The 21181-nt window shown below is 35.3% G+C and overlaps 1 protein-coding gene across 1 annotated transcript in view; it reads right to left on the bottom strand.

Annotated features, from left to right (window-relative positions):
• Positions 1-19627: 19627 nt before the first annotated feature.
• Positions 19628-21181, bottom strand: part of LOC149789619 (salivary peroxidase/catechol oxidase-like) — a 65986-nt gene continuing 64432 nt past the window's right edge. The window contains exon 15 of the mRNA XM_089971647.1: positions 19628-19791. Within this exon, the coding sequence (XP_089827773.1) occupies positions 19653-19791 (139 nt within the window). The 3' untranslated portion in view covers positions 19628-19652. The remainder of the gene's footprint in view (positions 19792-21181) is intronic.

Genomic DNA, 21181 nt, shown 5'->3' with positions numbered 1-21181 from the left:
AGTCCATGTTGTCATAGTTGACAACAACTACAGATAGTATACAAACTGATATTAACGGTCAATTTACATGGCACATAGCATCACATCAAAGTGTTTCTGCACCGCTACATATATTTGTTGCTTTTCAGAATTATAATCGAGTAAACTCACAAACTCACTCCCATATGATATTTGATAGACTGTGTGATACCGAGGTTTCTTTACGGATAAACGGACAAGAAGAACCAACAGAAAACATACTACTGAATTATGGACAAAATCATGTAGCACGTGTGTACCATCGGGTAATGACATTTATGGGACGTGATTAAAATGTAGATACCGGTTTACAGATCTCACAACATGATTTTAAAACTCGGTATCTGATCTTTTACTTTTCGCTGGAGCATCTTGATTTATCCAAACAATCTGATATACACTTAAAAGCCAGCGTGGATAGAGGTGATGGTGTTAATTACAAAGCAATCGCGGTTATCCTCAGCGACAAAGCGATGTTACTTGAAGATGGTAGTGGTCGAATGAGAGTCGTTGATACACCAGTGGAAAATCTTTGATAGATAATTAAATCACTCACTGTATATTTTATAAAAATGTCGTACGGACACGTCAATGTTACTCTAACCCCCGGTTAAGTGACAAATTACAGTCAAAACTTGCAAATAAATGTGGAACAAAAATAACGTTGAAACAAGATCCGATTTCTAGTGGTGGTCCAAATAAACTATCATTAACCAACAATCAGATAAAACACTTTAATAAAGCCTTAGAATCAAAGACTGGAGTTAAGCTTCATCTTTATCCGAGTGCCATTAAAGATACGTGTATTTTTAAAGTTAGTGGTATTTTCCCACTTTTTGCAGCTATTCCAGCGTTAATAGCCGCTGCCGCTCCATCTGTAGAAAAAACAGCTCCGTTAGGTGCTGTTGGAACCGCTGCTGGAATGGCATTTAAAAAAGCAACAGGGCGAGGATTAAAAAGAGGGAGCAGCCTAAGGTTACCAGGATCTCACCGAGGAAGAAGTCTGAGGCTTCCAGGAACACTTCGTTAACTATTCAAGCATCAAATTTTGATTTACTTGATGATGCTAAACAACTAAAAATAAAAGCCTTTAGAGGTGTTTTCATGCGAGATCAATTACCACAACGACCAAACAGCGTTGAACGGGTATTATTAATCTCGATGATAATTCAGGACCCGGTACTCCTTGGGTATCATACGCAATTGATCCACGTGGAATCGTTTATTTTGATTCATACGGGTGAGCTCCACCGCGTGAGTTTATCAAGTATGTTGAGCCACTTCACGCAGCCGTTTGGTATTCAACGCTACCAACACAAACAATGACAGATCCGCCAATATGCGTCCGTGAAGTAATTAATGTACTTAACGCTATAGCAAAGTCTTCCAATGCACCTCATAAAGTCGTGCATGATTATACAAGTAACCGCTTCGTTTTGAACGGATCTTAAATTATAATGGTTGATATTTACGGAAGATCTTCTACCAGTGTTAAGAAAATATCCGAAGATATTGATCTGTCGAAGTACGCGACTAAAGATGAACTTGCTGATATTATGAATCTTGCTGGAGTTGACCGAGATGAAGTTGTTGTTTTTCAGGATAAATACGGTGTTTTAAAAACGAGCAACATCAAATGGAATGATATAGTTCGACGAGTACTCGGTGCATCACGGATAACATTCCAATATTTACCGACGGCGGTAGAATCAGAGACTCAAGTATATCGTTTGCAACCATCAGAAATGAAATTGCAAGAAGCGTTGCTAATCGTTTGCGGAATACCGGTGACACAATGACGTGCGAACTCGGCATAAACGGAAATAAGTAGTTTTGTGAGATCCAACATCCGACAAAGATGGCGCAACAAAAAAATACTTTGACGTTAACTACAACACTGTAGATGGTAAATTATCGACGTTGCGGGCCGAGTACGATGTTCATGTAAGTGCGTTTGCAAATCTTTGCAGAAATTTTAGAAAAATTAAGAAATCGCAGATGAATCCTTTGGTAATCCGTTGACCGTTGACGCAAAACTCTGATATCAAGACGAATACTGACACGATTAAAAAAACACAAGAAGACATAGTAAGTGGGATTCCTGAGATCGTTAACAAAATTAATTGGATTAAAATTCCGCCCGGAGTAACTCCGGGGCAGATTACCAACGCCGTATACACAATATCATCTGGATTCTCAACATGGCCACAGGATGATAAAACTCTTAAACATACCGCAACAGTCACTGGTGTGTACAGGCTGTCTGTGTTCAGTGCTGCAAAATTCCTAGATATTTGCAACGTATCCATGGCGTCATTCAACTAATAAGTTTTCTGGAGTTGTGTCTCTCATATTAAATAAAGTGAACGAAGAAATATTTATTATGGAAGCAGCTGATAAGAAATTAACCGCAACCTCTTACTGGTGGTGTCTAGAATTTGTAGCTGAAACACCTCAATTGGTTACTGTATAAAAATATAACGGACGTTCAAAAATTTAGGTACAATCAAGCACGTGAATGGCAAACATCGCTGAAAAATATTATCGAACAATACACGGTAAAAATAAAGAAATATCGTAAACGATTAGTTATCGTTGACGTAATTGTTTATTCAGTGTCTGCTAATGTTGCGTCCACTGGCGTATTATTCTCAACAATGACAATGACTGCACCAGTAGCTGTAACAATCTGTATTTCAGCTACAACAACAATTGCAGGTGTTCTTAATATCATTGCAAAATAAATATGCACTTGCACGAATACGAAATTGAATGATTATATGATAAAGTTGCACACAGCGACGGTAGCATACTCCAAGTTATTTTCGTTGTTACCATCAAGTTTTAGTGATGGAATAATTTCTGATTTTGAGTTTTCAGAAATGATTAAAATATATCACGATGGCACTGGTATTAAAGGTACAAATATATCTAATAATGACATCGCAAGAGCTACTTCAACAAACGTTAACAAACACAACTCCGTTGAAAACCACGATGATTTCAGTAAGTTCGACTAATCCTGAATTTAACAAACTTTCCGACTGCGATTCCAGTAAAATAAATCGCACTATCACAATTACGGGTATATTACAGCTGGCCAAATATCAGATCGACATCATTTGGTGGATTACCAGTAAATAATTCGCTTGTATTTGCGAATAGGAACAAACCGGATGGAACACCTGACTAGCAAGTTATTGCGATACCCACTGGCAGTTATGAGATTGAACAAATCAATGATGAATTTCAGCGCAGAATAAAATCAATAACAGGAAAAGAATAAAAAATATAAATTAACGTTCGTGAGCCGACTTTATCATCTAAGGATGAGATACACTCGCAAGATTACATCGTTGATATCATCGATCAAAAACGTGCTAGGTTGACCCGATGTTCAGCCGGTTTATCAAGGAACACCAGAACCTAAGTTAAACGAATTGATCACAGATGAAAAGAAATTTATAACAGCTCCAGGATGTCGAAATGAATAACCTTGGAAACAGACTGGATCTAGAATAATTACTGCTCCTGATGGTGAAAGCATTCCTTCATTGGAAAGACATTTGTACAGATATGATGATAAGGGAAATCCAATCATCAATGAAATATTTATTCAGTCATTTTCCGACCCTGTTAATTCTGAATTTAGACAATCAATCAACAAACTACGAAATTTATTTTCTGGCATTACAGTGATGACGTGAAACAACAAATAATTGAGACGATTAAATATCTAAATCATGTTATATGAGATCTCAGATACATCAATAAAGCTATCGTTGGGAATATTATTTTCTACGGTGATGATCATGTTTTCAGTTCCAGAAGACAAACATTCTTCTTTAAACAGTTGGTTTTCTAACATTACAAAATAAATGAAGCATAGTTACAAGCATTTGTAATACCAGTATTTAAAACTGACGAACTAGTAAAATCACTCATTGATATTATCAATGAAAACTTTCCTAAAACCGTTGAGACATGGAGAAAAATAAATCCTCGGTTGGGTATTCTCAAACACAATAACGATCCATACGGTGGTGGTCGTCATGTATCTCCGGGAATAGTCAATATGACATCAACGATCGCAGTCAATCTTGCTTGTGATGTGATTGATGGCAGCTATCAAATAGATCTTGGAAAGTCAAGTCATGCTCAACAAGGATACATTTTATACACATTCACTCCGCAAGTACCTCCAGGGGATCTGATCGTGCAAGAACCAATCAATCCTGTTTATCTACGATGTCATAATAATGTATTATCACGAATAAATTTTAAACTCACCTGGGACATTTAATTGAACTGCGTGAAGAGGAATTGCTTGTAAATCTGTATATAAAATCGTAGATCCCTAACTTGTTAGGTCTTAAGATCTGATTGGCGTGAAACATCAGAAATGAAATATTTCAGAAAAATAATAAGATATTTCTGATAATAAATATTTCAGAATAATAATAAAAATAATTCAGAATAATGAAATATTTTTGATGATAAATATTTCAGAATAATAATAAAATATTCCTGATGATAAATAATTCAGATAAAATAAAATTATATTTGTCAAATTCAGTCATTTTATATAAATATGAGTACCATTTACCCCATCAAAATTACAAAATTCAGTTATATTTTTATGATTTTTGAGTACCATTTACCCCAAAATGCAGTCAGATTTTTACAATTCGGTGGAATTTTAAGATAAAAATAAAATGATTTTAATTACCTTGCATGATTTGTTAGATTTTTGTAAAATAAATTCAGTCATTTGAGTACGAATTCAGTTGTATTTTCATGATTTACCCCAAAATTCAGTAGAATAAAATTATTATCCTAAATCAGTTATTCGTGTGATTTCGTGGAAAAATCATTATTTTTGTGAAAAAATAGTCAGATTTTTACGATTATGATGGGTAAATTACCCTCGTGATTTTAAGAATTGGACAGATTTTTTTTGACAAAACCGACTAAAATGGATTAACAAAACGATGATTTTTTTTTACCAAAGTTCATGAAGAAAAATGAAAATTCAGAAAAATATAAATAATTAAAATATTTTTATGATAATAAATATTTCGGAATAATAATGAAATATTTCTGATGATATTTCGAAAAAGATTACACGTACTCAGCCACAGTTGTTTCGTTAGACATAATTTATCTTAATTGTCTTATACGAGTATTAATTGTTTTCTTTGCTTCGTCTTCACGGGATAATTATAATCTAATTTTTTCTACTGCGGTAGAGAGAGGAACGAATTCCTTCACTTGATCATATTTTACTGTTTCTAGTGACTGAAACATCGCCGTCTGAATTCGTTTTATAAATTTGTATTTAGATGGTAGTGTCAATCCCCCATTGTTGTTACGTTCTTCTAAAGTTTCGAAATCAGAAATAATTTTTTCAGGATTCAGTTCATCAGATATATTAATTCCGGTTTTTTTTCTATTTTTTTAATAGCAGAAATAATATCATTGATACTTTCATAGTTCATTATACAGTATATATATATTTGAAACAAATGGGTCATTGTTTGACCCTTTTTGTTTTGAAGCAAATTTACAGCATTGTATTAACAATATTTACAGTATATACAAGGACAGCACAACTCTCGTAAACTCCTAGCTTGCCACCGCATTCTAGTAAGTTCAGAGGATACACAACACATAACTTAATTCTAGGGACAGCACAACCCTGGTAAACTTCTAGCTTGCCACCGCATTCGAGTAAGTTCAGAGGAACACGAAACACAACCACCTATGTGAGCCCCTAACCTGTCAAACAATAGTTGAGAGCCTCAAAAGGGTGAATTTAATAAAACAAAAATATCTGTTCCTAAAAATATAATATTTATGTTTAATAAACGATTACATGTACCGTGGTGACGGACCTTGATATAAAAACAACGGGAGATAACTGATGCTCTTTCCGTAAGCAACTCTCAGCAAATCGAAATTAAATATGTACGGTTATGTCGAATTAAAGCAACAATATTACGAATTCTCAAATGATAGACAAGAGAGAAAATTAACCACAAAATAATATTTATTTACAAGTCTGTATTATTGTATGATACTCGTAAACATCTACAAAACTGTGACATGTTCAAAGGGAGGTAACTAATCGCATGACGTATCCTCAACGGAGTTGTCTCCCTTAAATAATGCTGAAAACCTCGGATTTTAGTGATGTAGAATATATAAAAAATAAAAGAAATTAAATGAATATAACGGCAAGATACCGGAGATAGTTTATCTCTAACAATAATGAAAGGTAATTTTCTGTTTATTTTATTTTTAGAGAATGCAGATTTGTATACTTTATTTGGTACGGAATATATTGAAAACCTGTTAATATTAAAATATTTACCAGCAGCATAAATCGATCGAAATATTATTTCTTCGCCAGTCTCTAAATTTATGGATACAACTGCTTTGGTGATCTTATCATTACAGCCAGTGTTTCCAAATCTACAATTCTGACTTTGTGTAACAACTCTCAGAGATGATAAAGAATTGTTCTGAGGGTCTGTGTCAATATGATCGATCACAAGAGCATCCTTTATCACCCCAAGGAAACATTCGTATATACATCGGTGACTGTAATAATTTTTCTTCCCATTACATGAAAACATGAGATAACCATGATTATTAACAAAACCAACTGGTCTTTTCAACGTACAGTGTCTGATTACACCATCACGATTTGCTTCATAATTATTGATGGTGGGCTGCTTCACAAGCTCTTCGTTTGTTGGGTTTTCCATTTTTACATAATAATATCATTTGTTTAAATCATAATTTGCCTGAAAAACTAGCAAGATAATCCTTTACACACTTAATAACCCGGTTACCGTCATTATTTTTTATCATAATATCTTTTGAGTTCCCTATACCTTTTTCCACCATCTTGTGCACACAACTGAGTTTTTCCCCTAACTCCATCACCACATCCCAGACACGGTATTGGTCCTAAACTCCCATTACGAACGCTTTGCAAATGATACCCACATAATTCTTTTACACATGATTTATTACAAGGAGTCAATGAACCTATCATCAGCCATCGGCACTTATCTATTGCTTGAGACATTATATATATATATATATATATATATATATATATATATATATATATATATATATATATATATATATATATATATATATATATATATATATATATATATATATATATATATATATATAATATTTCAATTTAAATGTTTGTCTTAATTATAATATGGACGAATTCGAGAGATTATCCAAGATAACCAAGCTTTCTGAAGATAAATTTATTCACGACAGAATATCGCCTGACTTGCCAGTAAAAGATCTGATTGATTCGAAAAATAAAGGCTTGATTAATAAAATTCACGACGCCAAGAAAGAATTTCGCACAGATGGCGCATCTCATGTCTGGTATACGTTTAAGATTATACACCTTGACTCTGTCAAGGACAAAATCATCGACGCTGTCATGAACGACAAACGAGCATTAACTATCATTAACTATCTTGACAATCGGAAATATTTCTTCAGAGTAAAATTTGTCGTGCTAACAGAAAAAGATAATTGGATTATCCGTGACAAATATGATCCTGTCCATGCTAATGGAAAAATTGCCATACTGAGTAAAAATTCCAAACCACGAATGTTGATTGGTATTGACAAACCGTATTATGAGCGAGCGTTGATAATCTGAAGCCAATGAAATTTTCAAAAATAAATTGTGTAGCCGAACGAGTAGCAGAGCATTTTACAAATGTGATGCGTGGAAACAGTCTGATGGATCTACGAAGTGAAAAAATAAACAAATGGGCTGATTCAGTCAAGGATACCGGAGCTACAATAAACGATGTTGCTGAGTTAGGAAAAATATTAAAATTCCCAATAACCGTAAAAACAATGACAGGAGAAGTATTGTACGAATCGAAATATAAACCGGAAGGAGCGCCGATAAATATCGTTGATCACAACGCTCACGCGTGGACCAACGCAGTCACAATGTTTCCACGAGATCGAACTGTAAAATTTTACCCAGAGAATTCTGGGAGAAATAAGTTTGATTTTATTAATGAAATAAGTAAAAACGTTCCTGTGTCAGTGTGGCTATTTAAAAGTTGAGATGAAAAATATGTACAATTTGTACGACCCAACGGCGAAATATATCGTAAAGAATCTCTCCACGAAGAAATGAAAAATCTTGCGCGCAGAAATTCTCAGCGGAGAATATTGACCAATTAGTAAATAATTGCTTCACTCTTCCGTCAGTTGCAGCTTACTTTGCCCGAGAAAAGAATTCGTGGAAACGAATGCGATTTGAACTTCTTGACGACATACAGACAAGTTTTTGTGAATATGGACACGGCGGATTGTGGAATACCAAGTATAATTACAACGACGTTATCTCCCTTGATATGGCTGTGTGTTATCCGGGAAGTTTTGTTGGAATGGGAGTGTGTTCTGGATACTTTAAAAGATTTGGACACCCCACAAACGAGATGACGAGAGTAGCTATTAATGGACCACTATCTGATTTGGATCTGACCGGGGTTGCTCATATTATATCATTCGAATTCGCTAAAGGTCTTCATGCTATTTGTTATGTTTGGTTTGGCAGACAGTTTTCAGAAAAACGCTGGGCACCAATAGTACTGTTACGATATATGCTTGATTGTAGAATACTGACATCGTTGATTGTAAATGAGGCAATTATAACATATCGGAAGCAGACAGAAGTTTGGTTACCGCAACCCGATAAACTCGGCATAGACGAGATTAAAAAAGATCTTATCGATCCCAGCGAAGATTGTATCGCTAAAATTTCTAAATGTGTACAAAAACAAACTGAAAAAATCGCAAAAGATCTCGGCAGAAGAATAATTGGCAAGTTTACTCAGGGTGGTGCATATGATCATAAACGACATTGTGCACGATTAATTATGGATGATATTGAATATGATTTTATAATCGCCGATGGAACAAAGAGATATATTTGTGAGTCGAGAAAACGCCTATTTATCTGACGGAACACGGTTAGGTACAATTGTTGGTTATATGAATGGCGAATCACCTCAGTATACTCATTTAAGATCCTCAATGCTCGCTTATGTTTCTATAAATTTATTATCGATGATCAATAGATTCCCTGACGCTGCAGTTAAAGTTGCAACGGATTCATTTTATATCGAGAAAAATAATACTTAAAATTACTGACTCATTTTACAACCACTGATGCATCATGGGGTTCGTGGAGAATAAAAGAAGAAATGTTATGTAGTTATTCCGAATCCGCAGATGTTGAGATCAAGGATATTTATTACAAATCAGAAGTATCACCTCGACAAATGTCGAGGGCGGCATCTGTGTATCATCCAGTATCTAGACACAAGACAGTTTATTTAAATTGACCGGGAGTTTCTGGTAAGACGACTTGAGCGATCGAATTATTTCGACAGAATTCAGATATGGTTGTTTAAACACCTACACACAGACTCGCAAGAGAAATGAAACAACGAGGAGTGCAATCATGTACCTATCACAGCTTTTTCTCGATACAAGGGTGACGCATGGACTCTTGATCAAATGGGAGAGAAATACATTCCAAAAATTATCGTTTGGGATGAAATATGTACAGTGTCGTTAGAAACATTAAAAACATTTCTTGATTGGTTATTAACAAAAAATACTGCTGTGATAATGTGTGGCGATCACGGTCAACCACCACCTTTTGTTGGACCATCTCCACATGATTGGCTAAAAGATTGTGTTGATTATTATGAAGAAATCACTGATGATCATAGAGCACTTGGTCCAGAATTAAGAGAAGTTAAAAAGTTAATCAGACTACAACCGAATAAAATTCAATGTGAAGCAATGCGTAAAATAATTTCAGAAATGTCAATGAACGACTTTCTGCAAGCGTGGAGACCAAATGATTTGATAGTTGCAAGTAGAAAGATAGTTCGTGATACACTTCAACAGCTGCTGTTTCAGTTACATAAAGAAAAGTTTTCAGAATTACAAGTACCGCTGTGTTATCGACCAGCAGATACACGACGGCAAAATATTGACGTTGATATACCAGGACAGACCGAAAAACAAAATCTTGTATTAAATGATATTGTTTTAGTTGATGTCAATATTGTTGATGATGCGCTAGAAGCAAATAAATCTCCGTGGACGCTAGGATACGCGATGACAATTCAATCATCTCAAGGGTTAACTATTACTGATACAGTTGTTTGGATTGTCGATGATCGTATCGAATGGTCCAACTTAAGTTTATCTCGCAGTGTCTAGAGTCAGAAGAATATCTCAAATGGGGAGTGTCTAGAGTCAGAAGAATATCTCAAATGGGGAGAATTGTCATAGACGTTACAGAAACCACTGGCGGTGTCCTCGATGATAGTGATATAAGAAAAAAAAAATAAACGCGACTTTGACATTGATGTTGAATTTATCGTAGCACTGAAATAACAGCAGAATAATCATTGTGTAAGCTGTAATTGTATAATGTTGTGTCAGTATTCGAGTAATAATCCAAGGCTATTCACTGTAGACAGAAAAGATGGTAGTCTTGGTCATACACGAACAAAATACGATGTTGACCTGTCTTGAGTGTTATCGACGTAGAGGTGCTAGTTAAGTGATTGCGGTGGTAATTGTGTATCCTCGGGAATCACCTGTAATTGTTCACGTGTAAATCCACTTTGAGGAGCAGTTGAATCCAGTCTGTAGATTGCGAATCTACCCGCAGATCTTGTTATACTAGATATCTTGTGCGTCGTAATACTCCAAATAGGATCAGTCGCTCTTTGTTTACCACCTTCAAGTTCACCGGGCTCTCATAAATATCTTACAGTAACATTACCTAATACTGGCTGCGCTTAAAAATCCTGTCGTTGTACGGGTATATGGTTTTTTTTTTTGTAATTGTATTAATAGGTTTCATGTTGGTTGTTCGAGTAATCTCATTATTTAACGCAGTTATCACACTTGGTTGTCTTGCAACCCATTCGCGAGATCTCGTATCCTGAATTATTTCCTTCGCGTATTGATTTCCAAATAACCGCTCAGCATGTGTTCGATTAAATCGTTCAACAATTGCCTGATCACGATGAATTGAGGCATGTCGTCGTCTGATTTCGACATTATGTCGCTTCATCAACGATGATACTGGACCACGAAATTCTTTGCCAGGATCCACCTGTAATAGTTGTGGCCATCGTAGACCACTTCGTTGATAAATTCGTTCAAATGCAGAAGCTACTTCAGATGATGTTTTAGTTGATAATGGTTCTGCCTTCTTATATCTACTTGCAACGTCAATGACAGTTAACGCGTATCTGTACGTTATTTGACGTCTTATTTTTATAGTATCGTGTGGTATAAACAAAATATCCGCCTGATGAACTTCATTAGGAACACTAACATCGAAATACGCGTACTGAATTCGTTTCGGTGGTGGTCGGTAAATTTGCCATATTGCCTGTTTAGATAACTACGCTTCAGCAGTAGAACGTGCGACATTTGCTACATCAGCGAGTTTATCAATTGCTGCTCTACCTCTCCAGCATCCCCTTGGACTATAATAAAAGTGAGTCCATTTTATAATTAATTACCAGCCCCTAACGCTAATTTACCTTTCATTGCAGATTTCACTAACCAGTTAGATCATGATTCTCTGATATTTTTATTTTTTATGGAATTTAGCGAATGAATCAACTTCACATCTGCAAATATGTCTATCTTGTAGGTTTTTATTTTTATAAGCCACATCATGAAGGTGACATGCCTTATCAATATCATTTATGGGATATTCACCTGGTTTTGGTTGATCTTGATTGCCAAGCCGGATATCAAGTCGAGTGCCAGGACTGCAATAATTATATCCTGGTAAATGTTCTTCTCCTGGATATTTAGCCCAGGGAGTGCCTGGGAATTTTGACATTAATGTAGCAATATCACCACCGACTTCTGCGTAAAAACGAAAACTTCTTCCTGTTACATATTGCACATCTTCCACCGTTATGCTATTCCTTCATTTTTTGTTGTAACAGTGGATAAATCATTAGTTGGAGTTTTAGCTCTACAACGTAAACAATATAAATTCATATTTATAATATGGATATAATTGATTTCTCAGCGACAAAAAAAGAACAAGAGCCTGTCAAGCACCATCCAGCGCTACCAATCTTTATCAGAATGGTAATAATAGGTCCATCTGGATCGGGTAAGACGCAATTGCTACTTAATTTAATAATGAGATGGCTAAAGTGGGCTAAGTTGTTTTTGGTATCACCAAAAGTTGATGATCGGAGATGTTACGATGTACTTAAAGATTTCAATACCAACGCAAGATTATTGGATGAACGCGGTTTTAACGGCATTTAATTCATCACCGATATTGATGAAGCACCATCTGTAGATGATCATGATGGATTTATTAATAATTTAGTTGCTTATGATGATGTGATGCTGGATAAACAATCAAATCCAGCTAGGATTTTATCTCGAGGCAGACATAAAAACACTGATGTGATTTATGTTACCCAACGATACACAAATACCAAAGGTGATCAGAGATAACTAATATTTTAGTTGTGTCTAACGGAGTCGACATACGTACGTTGCGAAATATTCATCAGACTTGGTGTGGCGGTGACATGGATATAATTAAATTTAAAACCTTTTCTTCACGAGCACAATCAACCCCACACGGATTTATAACAATAAATTTACATGACCCTAGATAAAGATATCGTATTGGACTTGATAAAATATTCGGTTAAATTAATAGCAGCAGTGGGGACGCGACCTCAAGTTGGTTCGTTTTTTTGGTAATATATTTCACCTCCTTGAGGAGTTTTCAGTTCGAGAAATAAAATGAACCCCAAAGGAAGACTCTTGGGGATTAGTTATTTTGATTCTTTAGATCATTAATCCTTTTTTTTGTAGGAAGGGCTTATTTTGGTACTTGGAACAAAATTTACTTGGTCTGTTCGCCCCCTCTGCTGCTAAGTGCTAGTAGCTAGTCAGTTCATTTCTCAGTTTCGAGCTGGATGCCGTCAGTTTTAGTCTGCAAATCGAGGAGGGCAATGATGAGTATGTGTGATATGGATTGTTAACGTAGCTTTAACAATTTTTTCAGTCATATCGCTATGATGTCTGCAGTGTGGCAGTTTATAGGCTGAGCTCCAAGCGAGGCAGCTGTTAGTACCATTTTTGAAAGTCTTTTGGTATGACTCTGCCGGGAATCGATCCCACGACACTTTCCGCTCTAACCAACTTGGCCACCGGAGTGATCGATTTGAGCGATACTCTATATCTATATCTATCTATATATCTCTATCTATATCTATATTAGTCCATTTAACTGAACCAAGTTTCATACATTCATTGTACAATTCCAGCTTTTTCATGACTTGTCATGTTGCCAGTAGCTTCTCGCGGGTCGGTGGTTCTTTCCCGGGTTTTCCCTCCACCATTAATACTGGCCGCCATGTATAGCCTATCGTGTGATGAAAAATGGCGTTAAACCCTACAACAACTTGTCATCTTATAATTGTTGGTATAAAACCAATCTGCTCTCTAATTCCGTAGGGACGCTCGTGTCTAAGGATTTTCCATCCCCGCGTAGAGGACCGTGTTCTTTTGAAGCATTCGGAGGTTTGACGTCCATGGACTTTTTACGTCCAAAGCTACGCGATTGTCGCTTCTATCGCTTACACTCTACATTACCATGCTTCCTTCCCTCCCAATTTATAGACATGGGTACAACGGCCAGGAACTCCACAAGCAGCTCAAACTTTAGTCATACCGACACAATAGCTCAACGAATCAGAGTTAACTAGTAGGTTCGCATGACTTGCCGTCTAATGCAATGTCCACCTCATTCTCTTGGCACCGATGTAACGTATTGCTAGTCGTGGATTAACACTGGTGAAAATAAAACCATTGTTTACTCGCTTCAAGCACAACCATAGTGATTTAGAACTTTCAAAACGTGACAGAAGGTAAAGCAAGTCTTGATGACTTTATATTTCTTGCAATCAATTTTTTACGACACAAAAACATCTTGGGAATCAATACCAGATGTTACTGTCAATATTTTTTAGTTTCCTTTTCATTCGTCTTACTGTTTAACGCGTTCATGATTTTATTTTGATTAACTTAATGTATACCTTCTTTTTCATCTATATTCGATTTTCAGTACCGCGTTACAAGTATAGCAGATATAGTTGCAATTGTTATCAAATAAATGTTTAATAGCGACAACAATAATTTTTATAAACGAACCAACAAGATTTTTAGCACGCAATTTATTTATGACGTATCCTGAAACGAGCCGGAAAGGGCTAAAAATGTTTTCAAAAATCATCATAAACCAACTTCCCCCTAACAACGGATTTAAATTCACAAGCTGCATAAAAAGGTTGGATCATTTTCCGAAATCGTGCAATTGTGCTGGATCAACATTTAGTTGCTGTTCACAATTTTCGGACAGAAAAAATATGAGTTGCATCTATCTGTAACAATCGTACAGAACTTTAGAGCTGGCTTTGTGTAGATTTTTATCTTTGGGTCACGCTATCTGGCTGAGCAAGACTATGTGCAATTGTTTTACACCACCAAATTACTTTTTACGCTTGAATAGGCTCTCTTGCCGGGATTCTGCGAGTCGGAACGATTCCTTATAGTATACAAGGTAATTTCAGGTTCCAAAGTTTGAGAACTTGCGGGCCATTTTTCTATACCTGTATTTAACATCTTTGTACTGAACCTTGGGTACTTTTTACTTTACAGAAATTGGTAGAAGCTTTTACGTCATTACAAAAACGAGTATAAAATAACCGTGTCTGAAGTCAAAGACATGGCCATCAATTTTACACATTCAGACATGGGCGGTTACATGTTAAGTTGTATCGATTAGGAAATACAAATTCAATAAAATATCAGTAACAAGATTCAAGTGATATACTGAACGATAAGATTCCGATTTTGAAGAAATGGCAAACTTTATATATATATATATATATATATATATATATATATATATATATATATATATATATATATATATATATATATATATATATATATATATATATATATATATATATATATATATATATATATATATATATATATATATATATATATATATATATATATATATATATATATATATATATATATGCATACAACCATAAAATAAGTTTATGGCCATTGGTTTATCCAAAATCTCTGATGTTATAAGAAATATTTGGACCAATTTAAGACCTAATCCACAACTAAAGAGGATCGTCAAGATGATGAGGGGAACATCATCGGAAGTTCCATTCCAGTTGAAAGGACGACAATACTTACTATATTAATCCATCAAAGATCACGTTTCACTCTATTACAATGACCTAATTTAATATTTCCCAGTGCCGATGAATGGTACATCAGGGTAAGCAGTCGCACAATTCCGTCATTTGTATTTTTCATCCTACCACTGTCGTGCCACTTATTCGGAACCACCTGGTGGTTTTCGTATTGCATGGTATGCAGAAAGATCCAAGTACTCTAACGTTCCAACTACAACAAAAAAACCAAACAAATGACCTTGTACGAATGACGATGACTCGATACCGTTGAATAAACAATGGGCTTTAGGGGTAGAAGCACGAAAAGTCACTGCTTAAAAACAAAAATGATAGAAAAACTTGTGAACAGCAACAAGAAACTTTTTTACGTGCAACTTTCTCGAAAATATCTGCTCATTTTGTTTACATTTCAAGATCTTGGACATACTACTCAACTTTGGACTTTCTCTGCTTATGCATAAAAAATAATGTGACGAATTTAATCGAGCTTCGACACGCGTACGCACATTTCACGATCTATTATTGAAGAACCGGGGTTTTAATTGTCTAATAATGTAAAGAATAGGTTCTTTTCCTGATTTATGGAACTCTCAACGTCGTAATACTTGTCGAATGCGTCCTGGTACCTTCTGTATTTAACGCGGCAATTTTGTAATGAAATCAATACCATTCTATTTCAAATTTTGCGCAATTAACGCAAAAGTATGCTACCTTTTTGATCGAGCTTGACATCATTTCGTGATACAACAATGATTTATATACATAAGACGTCATCTTTTTTTTTCTCCCGGCAAAGAGTGCCAAAAGTCGAGTTGGCTGGCCAGTGATGTTTTTTTTTCCTCATTTAAATTAATTGAACAATTTTTATATCTCGAAAGTAAAACCTATATAGTAAATGGCCATTTTGACACTGGTCAGAAATGTTTGTGAACGATTTTACAAACTCGCATGGAAATGCGGCACACAAGCTCAAAATTCCTTCATTCTGTGAAGCTCTTGTGCTCGGCAAACACTATGTCGTGGACCTACACAAATCTGAAACCGGCTAATATTCAAACGAGTAATTTTTAAGTGCATTTTGGTGGGATTATTCAGTGGTACATTCAAGATCAGGGTTAATAATGTTCGCAGTTTAAATGTCAAGTTGAAAGAATTGTCGAGATCTGAGAAAGATGGCATTTAAAGACATCTCTGTAAAATGACTAACAGTTTAGCACAAAATAATTTTTTATCGTGTCATTTTTTAAAAATTTTTAATTATTTTTTTTTGTCTCGGGGAAAAAAGACACCATAGGTTAATTTTTGTAAGGTACCTAGTTTACTACAAATTAGTGTTCCATACATCATAATTTCTGTCCCGACCTTACAATTGTCATCGTCCAAGTATTTAATCGTTTTCCAGATGATCCGGTCTTTTTAAGAGGAGTAGTGTTTTCCCGCGTATCATCATTTTCAAGGTGCCTCCCCTAAAAGCAATAGCCTCATGTTGCATCATGATTGTCAATACGATTATTAGTTCTATATAGATCAATGGTAGCAGATATACGATTCTTAAGGTCATCTACAAATTCAGGGTCATTCGAAATGCAATTATGAAATTTCCACGTACTTCGTCCTTTTTTTCTGGCCACTCAACTTAAAATTGATGGAAACGTGAGAATCTGTTTATGTATGCAAGCGCGATATGGATTTTTAACGTAGCTTTAACAATTTAGAATCCATTTTGTAGCAATGTCAATCTTTTAACTCGTCTTATTTGATTTTATCATATGTTTCGACGTCTGATATTAGTAATCTAGCCTGAACAGATGTTTTACGGTAGTAAGCTCTTCTTTTGATGGCGGGCTTCTTCTCACTATCGTTGAATGTATTAGATTTATTATTATTATTATTATTATTATTGCAAAGTTAATTCTATCTATAGAATAGTCCAGAGGTACATTCCAATCTCCAATTATATTTAATGAATAATCAATTTTTTCTGCATGTACAAAGAGTGGTTTAAAATTATGAATGGTCTTTCTTTGGGCCATAAATTGCTGTTGATATTTTGTTTTGATCATTTATAATAACATCGAAAATAATGCGATTTCCCCCTGGCTCTCTCATTTCTTTCAGTATTTCATACTGAAATGTATTATTGAACAATACTGATAATCCCTTGATGCTTCTGAGCAAGAACTTTTGGTTTTTCGAATAAATATCTAAAAGTCATACTTGTCTCTGCATTGTGAGAAAATATTTTTATGTAGCCCGTGAACAGTCCTCGATAATTAAGGCTACCAACAACTAAATTGCTCGTAGAATAAAATGATAGGGCGAAATACAAAAGGAGTTTTGAGCACGTCGATTAATTGTGATGAAACGCTGACAATTAGGACCAAAATGTTCCCCTTCAAACCCATTTCCTGAATATCAAAATCTCGATTAAAAAAAAAAAAACCCCGAACCAAACCACAGTTAAAATTATGTCTCACGTGATTAGCTTTAAATCTTTTGACCCCCAGATTAGTATGGTAACATGCTCAAATTTCTTGAAACATTGAAATCGCTAATAACAGCGGTCATAATTAATTACACAATAATGATCATAATCGATTACACACACACACACACGCACATACATATACACATGTATACATATAGACATATACATACATACACAAACTACATACATACATATCAACACACACACACATACACATACACATACACACACACACACACACACACACACACACACACACATTTTAAATAAAACAGGTTTAAAGAATAAAAAAATTAAATGATTTCGATCCAAGTTGCATCTTTGGTAGAATCTCGAAATTAGTTTCAGATCCTAAAGAATTGACCCAGGATTTCTTAAAATCTTTTCTTCTATTTGCTTTTGACTAGCAGATGTACTTTGTGTATCATTATCCATTTTATTTAATTTTAAAATTCACCCCTTTTTTAAAGACCTTAAATGCCTGAATTGAACGATCTCGGAATTTACAATTAAAACGACAAGGTTTGACGACACTAGCTAGTTTGTATCCCACTCAGTTTTGTTATTTCGTTCGAGGACTGCAACAAAGCGCATATACGAGAGAGAGAGAGAGAGAGAGAGAGGCAGGCAGATTGGTTGAAAGGTATATGTACAGTTATAGCGGCAGACCACTACACGCACACAAATTCGGACAAAGTGAGTCACTGACAATGGCTGGTGTAGAGGAATTGGGAGAGGGATAAAAGTGAAAAAGATGCATGCGGTCATAATCTGCAATATCGGATTCCCAGGTAAAGGGATTAGCGTCTACATGTCTTGAGATACTTCATGATCTTCGTTTTGATCGAGTTCATTTCTAACAAAACCATTTATGTGTCTTTGAAACAAGTTTTAAAGTTTTCACGTTTTCAAGTTTTCATATTTTCAAATTTCAGTGGCTCGTACTTTCAAACCTGTTTAAGGAACTTTCACATAAATTCCAAAAATATCAATTTTGTATTATTACCCAGTAAATTACTGTGGCGTTCGTGTTCCGCAAGTGTAGTGAATAATATACACAAATTTGTGCCGAATGACGGACAGATGGACATAACTGTTGTCGCCTTTTTGAAGGTCCTTCACCTTGTATTCTCAATGCGTTATGTGCGCTAAACTAGATCAAGTCTAAAAATAAACATTTTGCAGCATTTCTCAGAATGTAATTAGAATCGTGTTGCAATATACCCAGAGTATGTACTATTTGTATTTAAGTCTCCTTTTAAAGCGTTGTTAGATTTGAGCGACTTTTTATTTATATGGGGATTCAGCGTCTCTGGGAGCAGAAATTGTTATACACAGCATTCACGAGACTTGCGATTAAAATGGACCCTTCCTAATACTGTAACATGGAAGTACCTATATATTTACCTATATATTTTAGGTCTACGTGTTTAGTAATCTGATAAAGGAATGTTTGTATTGGGTGTCGGTTTTCTGTTGCATGGAGTGAAATACTAATATTTGGCCCTAGAAGGCTTACTAAGGAACCATACAAATGCAAACAGACAAAAAGCCACATACAAGTGTGACATTATTGTTTCGTGATATGTATTCTTTAAGTGATTAGGAAAACTTTCTTAGTATGACAACGACCCCTTGATAAACTTCTTGCTCAGGGTGATTCGGAAATAATGGTACTGGTAGGATTATGTTTGGAGTAATTTGTACGGAGATGTGAAATAATAAAGACAAACACAAAAGGTAGACGATTTGGTCCATGTTAGATTTTAAAAAGCTCCGAAGGCGCGTAGGATCTTCGACAATTCATCAAAAACGGGAACGCCTAGGGTTTTCACCGGCTCGAAGCTGAACTGCCATTTTGTGAAGTCTATGTCCCGAATATCGTCACATTTGAGGAACGGGTTACTGGAACAAAAGAAAGGGTGTAGATTCAGTCATGGAAGCTGTTGTCACAAAATCTGAATCGCCATTTTTACATTAAACTTTCTGGAAAAGCAAAAAAAAAAAAACGGAGATTTATATATATATATATATATATATATATATATATATATATATATATATATATATATATATATATATATATATATATATATATATATATTGTACAAAGATGACATAAATGAACTCAGAGCATGTAATCAAAATATAACGGGCAGGCGAACGGACAAAATACCATACAATGCCCTTCCACATGATTGGCGGATCGAGTAGAAAGTATCTTTCTAGAGGAAAATGAATCGAGTTTAAAAGGAACCAGTAAGTTTATTGTTTTCTCTGATATTTTTTACGCGATACTTGACCCATATTGTGTATGTCAATGGTAATCACGTACTGATACGATATCTGGCCCTTCTAATTTACATATCAATGACAATCATAGTTTTGATCGTATCTGGCTCTTCCAATTGTGCGAGGCAATCCCAATCATGTTTTGTTATGGTATCCAGGTCATATGATTATACAGGTCATTGCAAATCAAGCTTTATTGTGATATCGGACCCTTCTCATTTATTTTACAAGTCAATACCAGCCACGTCGTTACTATATTTGGCCCTTCCGATTGTACATTTCAATGTCAATCATGCGTTGGATGGAATCTGGCAGTTCCTATTGTACAGGTTAATGGTAATCACGTTTTTGATGGTTATCTGGCCGCTCCGATTGTACAGGTCTATGCAATCATTTTTATGATGGTATCTGGCCCTTCCAAATGTATATGTCAATCACAATCATGTTTGTGATCGTATCTGGCTCTTCCGATTGTGCGAGGCAATCCGAATCATGTTTTGTTATGGTATCCGGCTCGTATGATTTTACAAGTCATTGCCAATCATGTTTTTGATGGTATTTTGTTCTTCCCATTGTAAAGATGAATGCCAAGTTTTGCTATGATAGATGGCATTTCCCAATGCACAAGTCAATGCTAATCACGTGGTGACTTCTAGAACAAAGAAAGTAAAAGGCTAAAACAATGCTCGACTGATCACATAACGACGACTACGACAATAATAATGACGATGGCGATGATGCGCAACGCCGACAAACGATAATCTTGAATTTGACGCAGCGGATAAAGATTAAATTTATAACTGCTTAAATAAAACAAATGGGTTTCGACTATCTGACGCAGACGACTGATGCACTGTAGAATAAATACAGCTGTGCACATTAATGGCATTTCACGGTGGAAATAAACACTCTTACCCAAATGAAGCATCATTAGAAAGTCTTAAAAGATATCCAAGAATGAACTGTCGCATCGACTGCCAAGCCTGATAAAGGTGTCGCATCG

Source organism: Sinohyriopsis cumingii, chromosome 10 (assembly GCF_028554795.1).
Source record: "Sinohyriopsis cumingii isolate HCF-2022 chromosome 10, ASM2855479v2, whole genome shotgun sequence".
NCBI classification, from domain to species: domain Eukaryota; kingdom Metazoa; phylum Mollusca; class Bivalvia; order Unionida; family Unionidae; genus Sinohyriopsis; species Sinohyriopsis cumingii.
The sequence above is the reverse complement of the archived record's forward strand: the minus strand, read 5'-3'. Positions and strand labels throughout refer to the sequence as shown.